We start from the raw sequence: 13,008 nt of genomic DNA on the forward strand, positions 1-13,008 counted from the left end.
ACATAAAACATGACACTGCTCCAGTTCTGAGGTCAACAAGCCAACTCCATCAAGAACAAACTAGAAAACCTCTAATCACTGTACTTTCCGTTATCTGGCCATTTGTGCCCTCTCCCTGTACCTATAACATTTCCTAACTTGCATTAGTTGGCTTCCTGCAACACTCACCCTCCGACTGTCTGCCCTCTGCATGTGGTTGTCGGAAATACTTGGTTGCTTGGGAACTAGTGCTCAAGAGCAGGCGGACGAAACACAGGCCTAGGGCTTGGGAGACTCAGGTTGGGTCCTGGCTTTCCTAGCCTTGGGGGCCTGAGTTATAAAATGAGGAATGGGATCAGGCGGTAATTTTCAGGGACATCTCAAGCTGGCCATCAGCCCCCCTGGGGAGCAGGAGGAGGGCAGGATGTGGCCTACTTAAAATAAAGCAACACCTTATCCCTTCGTTTTTAGACACCATATTGACTTCGTAATTTCCGACAGCAGTAAAGGCAGGCACGAGGGTTGTTTTTTTTTTTTTTTTTGCAGTACGTGGGCCTCTCTCTGTTGTGGCCTCTCCCGTTGCGGAGCACAGGCTCCGGACGCACAGGCTCAGCGGCCATGGCTCACGGGCTCAGCCGCTCCGTGGCATGTGGGATCTTCCCGGACCAGGCCACGAACCCGTGTCCCCTGCATCGGCAGGTGGCCTCTCAACCACTGCGCCACCAGGGAAGCCCCATGAGGGGTTTTTTTTTTGTCGGCTTTTATGTTTTTCAGATCAGGACAGTGATTAGAAAACACAGGAGACTGAGCCTAATGTCGGGGAGCCTGCACAATGTTCTCTCGGGTTTCTTCTAGTGTTAAAATTCAGATGACTCCCTAAGTTAAAGGAGTTCGTTGGTGACACTCACTAGCGCTCCTGAGCACAACCAGGGACTGCCCCCAACAAGGTGCTAATCAATCTTTTTCCTCCCACGGAGTCCAGGCTAACACCTTGAGAAAGAAGGTGGCCTTTACGCTCCTAAAGGACCTGGCTGGGAGCTCAGAAAGGCTACTGAGGGTTTAAGAGCAAGACATAATGTTTACTTTGTTCATTTTTTTTCCTAATCAAATTTATAATTTATTTCATTGTCAATACACAATAAGAAATATATTATTAATGTATTTCTCCCATTTTCCCCTTGCAATCATTCCATCTTGAAACAAACAAAAAAAAAGGAAACCTTCCGGCTTGCAGAGTATGTGTGCCAAGCTGGAGACTGTGTGTCTCCTTCCTTCAGAAGTTCTCGTTCATTCTCACACACTCTGGAGTGGGTGTGCAGGCAGGGCTGTCTTCAGTTCCCTGATGGGAGGGACAGGGTGTGGGCAAGAACTCTGGGGTGAGGAAATAAGGCGGCCCTAGAGACCTGACCTAATAGAGGCCACATACAGATGTGATTAGGCATTGATGGGGGACATTCCCAAGACAGGCAGGAAGGCACTGCATTTAGGGGACAGGAAATCTCATTGCCTGTTCTGTCATGAAATACCATGGTTTCCAAATCCAGAGCTGGAACCCAGCCCTGCACCAACTCTGGTGAGCTCTTCCAGGCAGAAGTTATCCCTAAGGCCTGCTCAGAGCCAGCCGGCGGCCTTCTCCCAGCAGGCTCACCTTCAGCCCCAGCTGACAGTAAAGAGCCTGTCCCCTTGGCTGGGGCTGCGGGCCGGAAGGGAGGCTGGCGTACAAGTCTCCTGATACACCCCAGGCAGCCTCTCGCTCACCTGCAAAGTGCTGGGGACTGTCAGCCTCAAATCACCTACTTTCCTTTCACCTCTGTCCCCCTCCCACCCGCGCCCCCAGAAGGACTTCACTGCGCCCCTTGGCACCAGACAACGATCACCCTGAGGAGGACTGAGAGGACAGGACGGAAGGTGAAGAGTAGAGTTCGGCTCACGGTTTAGGAGAGAAAAGATCCTGGAGAGGCAGGTTACACAGAGAACAGAAGGAAGTATTATGTAAGAAGGAACAGAATTTAACAATTAATTAGCTCTGTGAGACAGGGAGTCAAAACCAGATCCTGGGGATGGGAGCAGAGTCTGCTGCTTCCAAAAGAAGAGACAGCCAGGGCCTGGGGGAGAACTCGGGCAGGAAGCTGGTTCCGAGAATGCGTCTGAGCACTGGTCTGAGTCCCGGGGTCCAGAGCTGTATGGGCTCTGCCCCCGCTACCACGCAGGAGCTGATAAACTGCTTTTTATAAGGAGGGAGGAATAAGGCCATGCTCAGCCCTGACTGGCCACAGAGGGGCACGGTGGGGGTGAACGCAGTAACAGCGTTAAAGCCACTGGGCTTAACCCTAACCCTCACAGTAGATACACCTCAGCATTAGCGCTGTTAAATCTGGCCCTGGTCTGGATCCTCACGGCTTTTTATCCCAACCGCCCTGCAGAGAAGCTGACAGTTCATTAAATGTTTCTCACTTGCTCCTCTTGGTTCTCAGAAACTTTGCTTCCTCGGCCAACATCTAATCTGTGCACACGCCCACCGTGCGAAGGGCCAGGCTGAACACACAGCAGGCGACACTGGGGCCAAGGGTCTTTTTAGGGGGACAAGGTGGGGTCAAGTCGCCAAACCTCACTGATCAATCCCTTTGCAAAGTTTTCTGAGAGCACAGGAGGACTTGCATGCTGTTACGAGGAGGTGCTTCCTGGCACTCTCTCTGTTCTGGGGCTGGGAGAGGACCTGAGGGTAGAAGCAGAAAGCCAGGCGACAGCCCACTTTCCAGCAGACAGCCAAATGCTTTCAAAGGGAACACAAGGCCTTGGGATTAGAACAAGGGTGCCCAAGGGTCCCCATTTCAGAGTGCAGGGGACTCTTAAGCAGCCAGGGGCACCCAGGGGACTAGACCCTTGTACCGCTGCTCCTCCGGGGCTGTCCTTCTGCTCCAGCCTCCTCCTCCACCTCCCCAAGGAGCTCCTGTCATAAGCCTCATTCCCTTCCCTCACCTCCTTGGCTCTCCAACTCCAGAGTTTCACTCTTTGCATTGTCCAACAAGACCAGTGCGTTCTGGTAAAGGCGTCTCTACTTTACCCACAAGTGCAACATGAAACCAAGATGAGAGGCGCAGAGGGGGCAGGGAAATGGGCGGCTTATTACCTCCCATCCTCCCTGATTTCATAAGGGCTCACTGTTGCCCATCTGCTTCTTGCCAGCAGAAATTCTACTTGGAAATACTTGTGAAGCGTGAAGTTTCCTGCATGTCTGGGAGGCAACAAAACACTCCCTTACAGATATTCTGCACTTCCCATCTTTCATCACCATCTTGTGATACCTACTCAGACCACTGGGTAGAGCTGGGGCTTTTCCTCGCCTCCCCTGCACTCTCCTGCAATGTGATGTTGATCCCAATGGCTGTGACCTCTCATGTCTGCGAATGTCTCCTGCACTAGCCTCCAAGCTCCCAAAGAGCAGGGACCTCAGCTTTTCTCACCTGTATTCTTAGCACCTAGTCAAGAATACAGCTGGGGAGAGAAAGAATGAATTCAGGCTACCTGAGGAGTGGCACATACTGCCAGTGAAGAGCTCAAGCACCTGGATTTGAATCCCAGTGCTGTTACTTATGACCAGTGTGAGCCTTAGTTTCCTCATCAGTAAAACAGGGATAACAGGTGTATCTACCCTCCAAAGAATAATGTGAAGGTTCAATAAGATGGTGTAAGTGAAAGCCTGAGAACTGATCAGATCAGGGGCAAGCAGATAGGAAGTGCGAGGTGATCACTGACTTGGTTCACATTCTAGCAGTTGCCGGGTAACTCCTGGAAACTTAGAAAACATAAGCACCAATTTGGTGTGGGCATTGACTAAGCACCATCAGGGCATGATTATGTCCATCTTAACGCCAAAGAGGAGTCCATGTATAGTGTCCCAGCAGCTGAGGGCCTGCGAGAAGTCAGCCTCTGGGGGCTAAAGGAAGCCGCACAGAAACCAAAACCACAAATCTATCAGAAAAGTTCAAACGGGAAGCTGTCTATTTGTCTCGCTTTCCAATTGTCACCCTGTTGTCAGGAACTGAAGTGTTCGTTCCATCCTGCTTTGAATCCCTCTTGCTTTCTGTATGTAAGTCTCCAATCCGCCCTCCTCCCCTTCCTCTCACCTCGTGGTGCTGCCCACAAGCATCCTCCCACACATCTCTGCCAAGACTAATTCATTTTCTTCAGATACTCCTACTGCCAGTTTTCTTTTTCACAGAACGAGTGGCTGAAATCACTTTTAACGTTTCATAAAGCAAACAATCCTAGGAAGACTTGGTGGGGGGGGGGGTAAAGGGAGGAAAATCAAATATGTCACAGAACAGCCTCAATAAAGGATTTTTATATTTCAGGGTTCCCTGTAATTTTTACATCAGGCATCGTCTTTATAATTTGGAAGTTAAGTGAATGAAAGGAGGGCTCCTTCACAGCCATGCTTCCAAGCAGACCACCAGCTGTACATCACAGAGGCAGCCCTCAGAGCTGCAAAACTAGATGTAAATACAGAGCTCTAAAGATAACTGTGGCAGGCACAGCTCACCGGCCATCCCAGCACCCATTCCCCATCCCCTTCCCCCAACCATCTTGACTATAGAAGCTAAAAAGCCTGAGCCTGCTTTCCTAGTTTTCCTTGAAGCTGGGTGTAGTCACATGACACAACCGGGGCTAACAGAACATCAGTGGAAATTGGCTTTGGGTTTGTGGGAAAGTTCTTGCATTCTAGTCACTCACACTGCCTCTTTTGCTTCTTTCTGTCTTGAATGGAAGCGTGATGTCTGATCTGCAGCAGCCATCTTGCAACCATGAGTAATAGGTAGGAAGGAAAGGTCATGAGAATCACAGAAATGCCAACTCAGAGTCCTCTCCCAATTTGGTCCCAGCAACTGGGACTTCTTGTGTGGGAAGTAACCTCCCATCTGTTAAGCTACTGCTTGAGTTTTTATTTACTTGCAGCTAAAAGCATTGTTGACTCAATATCTCATCCTTATCTAAATAGGACCTCATCACTAACTCAACACTATTACTGTTATACCAGGTTTTAAAGTAGATGTCCTATCTCATTTGATCTTCTTTGAAGTTTTGGACCCATTTATCCAAGCACCATTTATTTCTACATCTCTACTCAAATGACTCATGGCCACTGCAAACTCAAAAGGGTCAGGACTATGTCTCTTCCAGGACTCCGTATCCCAGTGAGTAGCTTAATCGTTCACTTTGTGTCTAAGTCAGGGTCTTTCTTGATGACATCATCTCCTACACACTCTCATTCATTATCACCAAGTTCTACAGATTTCACCATCTGAATATTTTTCTAACCTACCCATCTCTTTCCACTACCATCTAAGTCTAAGTTATGCATGCCTGGACCATTGCAATAACCTCCTAACTAGTCTCTCTGCACCCACACTTGCCCTTTCCACAGTGAATTTATAAAAGCACAAATCTGACCACGTCATTCCCTTCTTTAGAATCCTTTAATGGCTTCTCAGGGACCCCATGATAAAGTACATATTTCTTAAGACCTAAAAGGTGTTGCCTGATCTGGCCCCTAACCACCTATTCAGGTTCTCCAGACCTATCTTGAGTTTCTCCTCTTGGCTCTCTTAGTTTCAGGTATACTGTCATTATTTCAGCTTCTCAAACTTGTCATATCCGTTTCTGTTTTAGGGCTACCACTTGTTATGTTCTCTATGTGGGGGGATGGGGGTTCCCCTATAGCTTTATGGCCTACTTAACCCGTACTCATCCCTCTGCAGCTCAAACAATAAATTTTCCATTTTAGAAGTTGCACTTTTCTGTTCTAGATTTCCAGTTTTTTAAAAAAAAATAGTTTCCATTTCTCTTCAGAGATTCCCCTGTCCACTCATCTTTTCCTTTAAGTTCCATTATCTCAGGATCTATTTCTATTGGGCTGACTCCATTTTCCTCCCCTTTATTATGAGTCACAGTTTCCTGATTCTTTGCAAGTCTAGTAATTTTTTTTTATTATATGTTAGACATTGCAGATGAAACCAACCTTGCAGAAAGTCTGGATTATGTTGTTTCCTTTTAAAGGTGTTGAGTTTTGTTCTGAAAGTTCCTTTTGAAACTGTCAGGCTTACTTTTTTTTTTAATTAAGGTGAGTCTATTTTAATTTTGTCCTTGGTCCTAGGGTGTCATCCACACTTGTAATATATAGCCTTTCTGAGGTCTCAACTGCGTACTTTTGGCTGGGCCATAACTCCAAGGTTTCAGAGCACTGTGCAGCCCCCTGGTATCTCTGTTCTCCTCTCAATCGCATAGTAATCATTTTCTATTAGGCCTTATGAAGTCTTGCTTTGTGCATGTGCAGCCCTCAGCCAAGGACCTGCAGTGAACATGGATTGCTGCCCACCCCTACCTCCCATGCCACCCCCTCTTCTCCTGATTTTCAGAGCAAACCAAGTGTTGATCTCCAAACTCAGCTTTTTCAATAATTCTTCACTGGAGTTCAGCAAGAACCATGCAAGTCACCATGGTAACTAACCATTTCTGCTGAAGAGCTGAAAATTCACAGCTGACAGTTTAAAGAATAATGCCACTCAGTTAGATTATTACATTTCCAATTAGAGGCAGAGGACAATTAGGTGGCCTTTCCACCAGTGCCTATTACAGAGTCATCTGACAGGTCCGCGAGGTGACCTGCCATGCCTCCCAGTAATGCAGTCGACCCCAACTGTCAGCAAGTAGGGGCTCTCACTGCCTGGGACGTTATAGAAAGCAACGTCCTCAGCTTCCTTATTATTATTCAGCCTCTCAATACTACTAGTGTGCTTAAAAGGAGTAAGGCATTATGTTAACAAGTTCTAATTAGTAGTTTTCCAAATCCATATGCTACATTCTGAATAAATTAAAAAGGGAAAACAGTCTCATTTTTAAGACATGTCTTTTGAATGAGAGAACTAGAGGTCATATAACCATATGGCATTGGTATGGTGAGCTGGTGTACTACAGTTCTAATTCAGCAAAGTTTTGTAGTGATCAGAGGTTATTTATAACTTGTGCTTTCTTTGCATATAAGAAGTGCAGTATTGGATCTGACCCAAAGTCCATTTCAGTCCAGTACCCTCTCTGTGATGGAGCAACCCATGGGCTACTATGGAAAGGTACAACTATCCTTTGTATGGTGACTACCCCAGGGTAAGAACTACCATGACATACCATCAGTAGCCCTTCATGATGCCTTTACCTTTTCAGATCCTGCTTACTTCCTGTCTTATGCTAATACGGAGATCATCAAATCGCCATGGGAAATGCCCCTGATTTGCTCTAACCACTTTTCTCTGGAGTTTCAGGGAGTGATCACTCAATTCCATATCCTGAAACATGGTAGGCTCAAAGAATACCTTGCACAGAATGGTTCTGGCATACCCAGAACAAGTTATTTTGCCAAGGCTATTGGTGATTTAGTAAGCAATCTCCCCCTTTCAATGGTTGGGTTTGCCTTGAATTCCTGAAAACATAAAAAGCCAGAGGCACCTTAAAGACCACTTGGTCGCACCCTCTCCTTTTATTGATGAGGAAATTGAGGTGCAGGGACTTGCATCAGTTTACACTATTAATCAGAGACACAACAAGAGTTAAAGTCCAAAGTTTGGTTCCTGGCTTAGTTCACTTTCACCCTGGCCTTCCCTCATGGAGACTGGCCATCTCTTCACTCCTTTTAGATGGTCTTCTCTGGACCCTCTGAAATGTCATTCTGTCTTTCCGGAGGTCTTACTAGAACTGCACAGGTGAAGATACTTTCTTCCTTTCTAGCTTTATTGTTGATATAATTGCAGATGAAGATGAATTTTTTTGGCCTCTATGGCAGTACAATGATATGTTGAAAGGTCAGCAAACAATGGCCTACAATGACCCCCAGGTGCTATTCTTGATTTCCAACTGAAAGACCCAAATCCATCAACCTCTACGTGAGTGACCCTGAGGTTCATGTGCTTCCTGTCTGCACACCCATGGCTCTAACAGCTCTAACTAGAGTTCACCCCCAACAGTGAGGCTCTCCAATACCGAGAAGACCTTGGTGTTGCCTACCAACATGTACGCATTACTGGGGAGCCTCCAGGCTGACACTCACCTTTGCATAAGCAGTTGTCTTAATAAACCACTGTCTGAGGTACTTCTGTTCCACCTTCGCTCCAGAACGCCACGAACAGCCATGTTCATCCACCTGCTCATTGGCAAGCACTGTTTGATCCACTGGGTCCCAGTTAACCAAGGCCTGTTATAATTCATGAAACAAAATGATGCAATCTGGTAAGTATACTGAATAGGATCATATTGAGGTTCCTTACATGTGAGAGGGTCCGCAAAGGCAGTATCTCTGCTCTGAGACTTGAGGGCACCTCCTTGGAGCATCATGTGGCAAGGAAGCCACTAGCAAGCTGTAAAAAAAAGAATGTGAACTGCCTCTGTGCTTTCATTTTATTAGAATAGGTTTGGGAAGGGAGGCTCTAAGCATGTGTCTAACTCAAGTTTGGAATCTGCTTGTATGAAAGGATGGACTTGCAGATTGGAAATTTTAGTAAACAGAGGAAAAGAAGAAAAACTGGTACCTAGAACTTAGCAAAATTGGGTTATTTTAGGGGAAAAAATGTATTTATTTTAATGTAAATAGCTAACACTTACCGAGAGATTACCATGTGCCAGATGCTGTGCTAAGTGCTTTCCTAAGGTTGGCTCTTCTAATCCTCAGGACAACATTTTGAGGTAAGAATATTATTATCCCCATATTGCAGAGGAGGAACTTAATGAACAGAGAGATTAAATAACTTGCCTAAGGTCACACAGTCAGTAAGTGGCAGAGATAGCAAGGTAGGAACTCAGGTCTCTAGGAACTGTAAACATTTTTGCAATTTTTTAAAACTTCTGTTTAAATTAAGGTATAACATACATAGAGTAATGTGGATAAATCTTAAGTGTACAGCTCAATCAGTTTCTACCATCACTCATACCAAGACATAGAACATTCCCAGCAACCCAAAAAATTCTGTCGTGCCTTCTCCCAATCAACATCTGCCGCCCCGCAAAAGGTAACAATATTCTGAGCTCTCTCTCTATAGATTTCTTTGGCTGATAGAACCTGTAGTCTTAACCATGATGAAGTTTCTCTCCATAGAGTTCTAATTCGTTTCTATTTTCATTTAAAGTATCTCTGCCATCTACATTCACTCCTTTATGACATTTAGGTACAACTGAGTACAAAGAAGGCAATGAGTACAGAGACATGTTTAGGCAGTAAAATACACATTGTTTTTTAAAATTTTAATAAGCAATTTTAATAAGAGATTGTGCTGAATGTTGTCAATTTGCCCATCCAAATCCTCTTTCTACCCTGTTCTGTACACCAGGAAGCTGTCCCCTGTGCCTACATTAACCAGGACCCTTGCCCTCTGGCTGGGTTCAACCAATGAGAGGCACCCTGGCTTCTTCCCAGTTGGGCCACGGCCCCCGTTGGGCAGGCCTCTCCTCCTGCTCCAGCTACTGCTCTCCCAGTTCCAGTAATGGCTCCCGATGCCGCCACTGCTGCCTGGGGTGGGCAAAAGCTTCCTTCTGTTCCCAGTGCCAGGTGCTTGACCATCCCTTGTGGGTTTCCCTGAACTCTGCACAGAAACAGTCTTTTTGTTTGTTTGTTTTTGATGTGGACCATTTTATTTTAAAGTCTTTATTGAATTTGTTACAATATTGCTTCTGTTTTATGTTCTGGTTTTTTGGCCGCGAGCCATGTGGGATCTTAGCTCCCCGACCAGGGATCGAACCTGCACCCCCTGCTTTGGAAGGCGAAGTCTTAACCACTGGACCTCCAGGAAAGTCCCAGAGACAGTATTTTCATTACATTTTCTTCAGTGACTGCTTTCGGGTAGGCCCTCTTTTTCCTGCTGGGACCCTGACTGATTCAGAGACATATCTAAAAATTACATAAAAAGTAGGAGTGGAGGAGGGGCTAACCCATCTATGGGTTGTGATTTTACAACTAAAAAGTAGTACATCCACTGAAAAACTTAAGCCTGTGAAGCCTAGGGTCGGAGTGGAAAAGACATGCATTGAATGATTTTCTCCCCTGATTCTAGGGCCCCCCAAATCCTTGAATCCATAAATATAGACAAAATATAGGACAAATTACCTTAGACCTAAAAACTTGAGGTGGATAAACCAAGGGTGACTTACTTATCTATTATCATTGCCCATATTAGGGGTTGGGGGAAGGACACCACTTAAAATAAAAGATAAAAAGAAAGAGCCAAGTATTGTTTGGTAACAAGGACAGCTCCTTCAAAGCCCGCCCCCCCCCCAAAAAACCCCATGTACAACTAAAATGGTATAAAGTACGAAAGGGAGGGAAAAAAGCCCTATATGCCTTCACCTCTGTCTCCTGCCCCCTGCAGGTGACATGGAGAAGCAAACACTCAGCACTGCAGATTGCAAAAACAAATAGGACTTTATTTTCCTATCAACATTCCCACATGGCCTGGCATCTCTCAGACTCCAGGTCACAAAATGCAATAAAACCCTGGTAATGAACGAAAGACAAATAAAAGCAAAACACAAAAGCAATTTTTCCCGCAATGAAAGTCTTGGGGGTGGAGAAGAGGAAAAACACAAAAGGAAATAAAGTCTTGAATCAAAGATGCATCCTTGTGAGAACCCACTCTCTCTTTTCTTCCCAGGACTGTGATCCACCTCAAGCACAGAGTTTCAGGGTTCAGACTCAGCCTTTCTGCTGGCGGTAAAACCATGGGTGGTCAAAATGTAGGGCCTGTGGGGTCCAGGGTGCACAGCACCTGTGGCCTCTTGAAGCCCTGGAGTTGCTTCCCAAATACCTTTCTCCGGGTCTCCTCTTATGTAATGGTCTCTATCCTACAGCTTCCCCTCAAGCCACAGTCTGTCTTCTCTCATCTGGCATTCTTGGGTTTTCACATTTTGAACACTTACTTTGATAGATGCCCTGATTTTTAAGCAAGCACAGTCTTGCTACATAGAATATAGTTTCTGGACAACTTCACTGACTGTAGTCACTGCACTGGTTGATGCTGGTCTCTATCACCTCCTGAAGCCAACTCCATGCTCCTTAGAGTGAACTAGTCGTCTTAGTAAAATACAGCCTATCTCTGTACTTTGAAATCAACTTTAAATCAATACTGAAATCATTAAAACACTTGCAAAAACACTGGACTCTAGTCGATTTTGCCCACTGCTTCCCTCACACAAGTTATCTGGCAACATCACAGAATGAGCCATCCCAAATAAGAGAACTTCCCCGGTTGATCAAGGGTTAAACACTAAGATTAACATTTTTTGTCTGTTTGAGTGATTTGTGGGAAGCTTTCAGAAAGCATTTAATAAATGCACATCACAATTCTAAACAACACGATTCTAAACAAGAATCAGCCATGTTCACAGGGTCAGTTTTGTACAGTGACTGTGGGTGCTGCATCATTTTTGCCTCCTCCCCCTCCCCTTCTTGGCTGTTAGGCTCCTGGAGGTGTGGGTGACTACGGGGTCCATCGGGGATTCTCAAGGCAATTTCATCCTGATTTTGAGTTTATCAGCTCTCCTCTCCACAACACAGCAGCTGTGGTGCCTGTTGCCCAGCAGGCTTCCTATTCCAAATCTCATCCTTTCTCATCTCATCCTCCTCTTCCCCTGGATTCTCCTTCCCCTTGCGTCCCTGGCCCTCACCCATTTCACAGGGTGCCAGTCCCAACTAGAGCACATCCTCCATTAGTATGTTTTTGTCTCCTGGCCAAGGCATCACTCTTCAGGCCTTTGGCTGCTCTCCATCATTTCCCTTGCTTCTTTCTCCTCAAGCTCTTCTTTTATATGACTGAAGATGTTTTTTGAGTATCCTGTCATGTAGCTTCACGTTCCAGAAGGCTGGTAAAATATATGTTTTAGGGTATTGATTTCCTCAGGGTCTATTAGCTTTTTTCTCGACAAAAGCTTATTTAATTAAGAAACACCATATAGATCTTATTAAAGGATCTAATTCTCAAAATTGATTTTGCTCCATTCCATCTAGAATGGGCCTGAATTTGGACTCAGTCCAGAATGGGGGGTGGAAGGTTCCCAAGGCCAGTTTATTTGTTACCTGCCACCACCTTCCAAAGCCACCAGGGGGCAGACTGAGAAAGGCTGCCTGTCTGTCCACCATGTTTCTTTAAGTAGCTTAGGTAGGTGAAATAGCACTATAAGCAGCTGCCGCTGAAATCATAAAGACAACCAAACACAAACTCATAAATTAGGTGGCACTCCACAGGTCTCTAGGATGTCCAAGTAGAACACAGCATCATTTTCTCTACTAGCTACATCCACAGAATAATTTATTTTTAAACCAAAGAGGTGAAATTAATGTTCTCCCAAGAAGAGGTCTCTATATTCATATTTTTGGCTGAAAATATTTTGTTCTGTGAGAGCAAGAAGAGATTCCCTTTTGCACGGAAAATAAACATTCTGATGGACAGTGCTTGTTAAGAACAAGATTTAAAGACTCTGGTTCTGTTTTGTAATGCTCTGCTAAAATACTTTCCCTAAATGTCCATTTATACAGCTTGTAGCAGAACTAAATTTAAGAATTAAGGCTATCTTCTTTTAAAAAAGTAAGTTATGACAATGCCATTAGAGGAAAAGTATTAATATGTGAGTTATTTTTTGCCAAATATGCTTTACAAAGTATGCTATATGCAGTCTTTCTAAAGTAAATTAACTTTCTAATGTTAATTTCAAGTTTATATTTTGAAATAAACCCCAGGAATAGAATGTTAACTGACATCGATATGTTTTTATTTATTAATTTAAAAAATTGTTAATTAATTAATTAATTAATTTTTGGCTGTGTTGGGTCTTAGTTGCCGCACGCGGGATCTTTCGTTGGAGCGCGCAGGCTCTTCGTTGTGGTGCACAAGCTCTCTAGTTGTGCAACGCAGGGCTTAACTGCCCCATGGCGTGTGGGATCTTAGTTCCCAGACCAGGGCTCAAACCTGCGTCTCCTGCATTGGAAGGTGGATTCTT

General features: G+C 45.1%; 1 protein-coding gene across 8 annotated transcripts in view; it reads right to left on the bottom strand.

The window, feature by feature from the left end:
• Positions 1 to 13,008, bottom strand: part of LARS2 (leucyl-tRNA synthetase 2, mitochondrial) — a 336,746-nt gene that overhangs the window by 144,420 nt on the left and 179,318 nt on the right. For all 8 annotated transcript variants that reach the window (XM_060307180.2, XM_060307179.1, XM_060307178.2 and 5 more), the window contains one exon: positions 8,078 to 8,221. In XM_060307180.2, coding sequence (XP_060163163.1) covers positions 8,078 to 8,221 — 144 coding nt within the window. The remainder of the gene's footprint in view (positions 1 to 8,077; positions 8,222 to 13,008) is intronic.

The sequence above is a fragment of the Globicephala melas genome, chromosome 11 (assembly GCF_963455315.2).
Source record: "Globicephala melas chromosome 11, mGloMel1.2, whole genome shotgun sequence".
Classification (NCBI taxonomy): Eukaryota; Metazoa; Chordata; class Mammalia; order Artiodactyla; family Delphinidae; genus Globicephala; species Globicephala melas.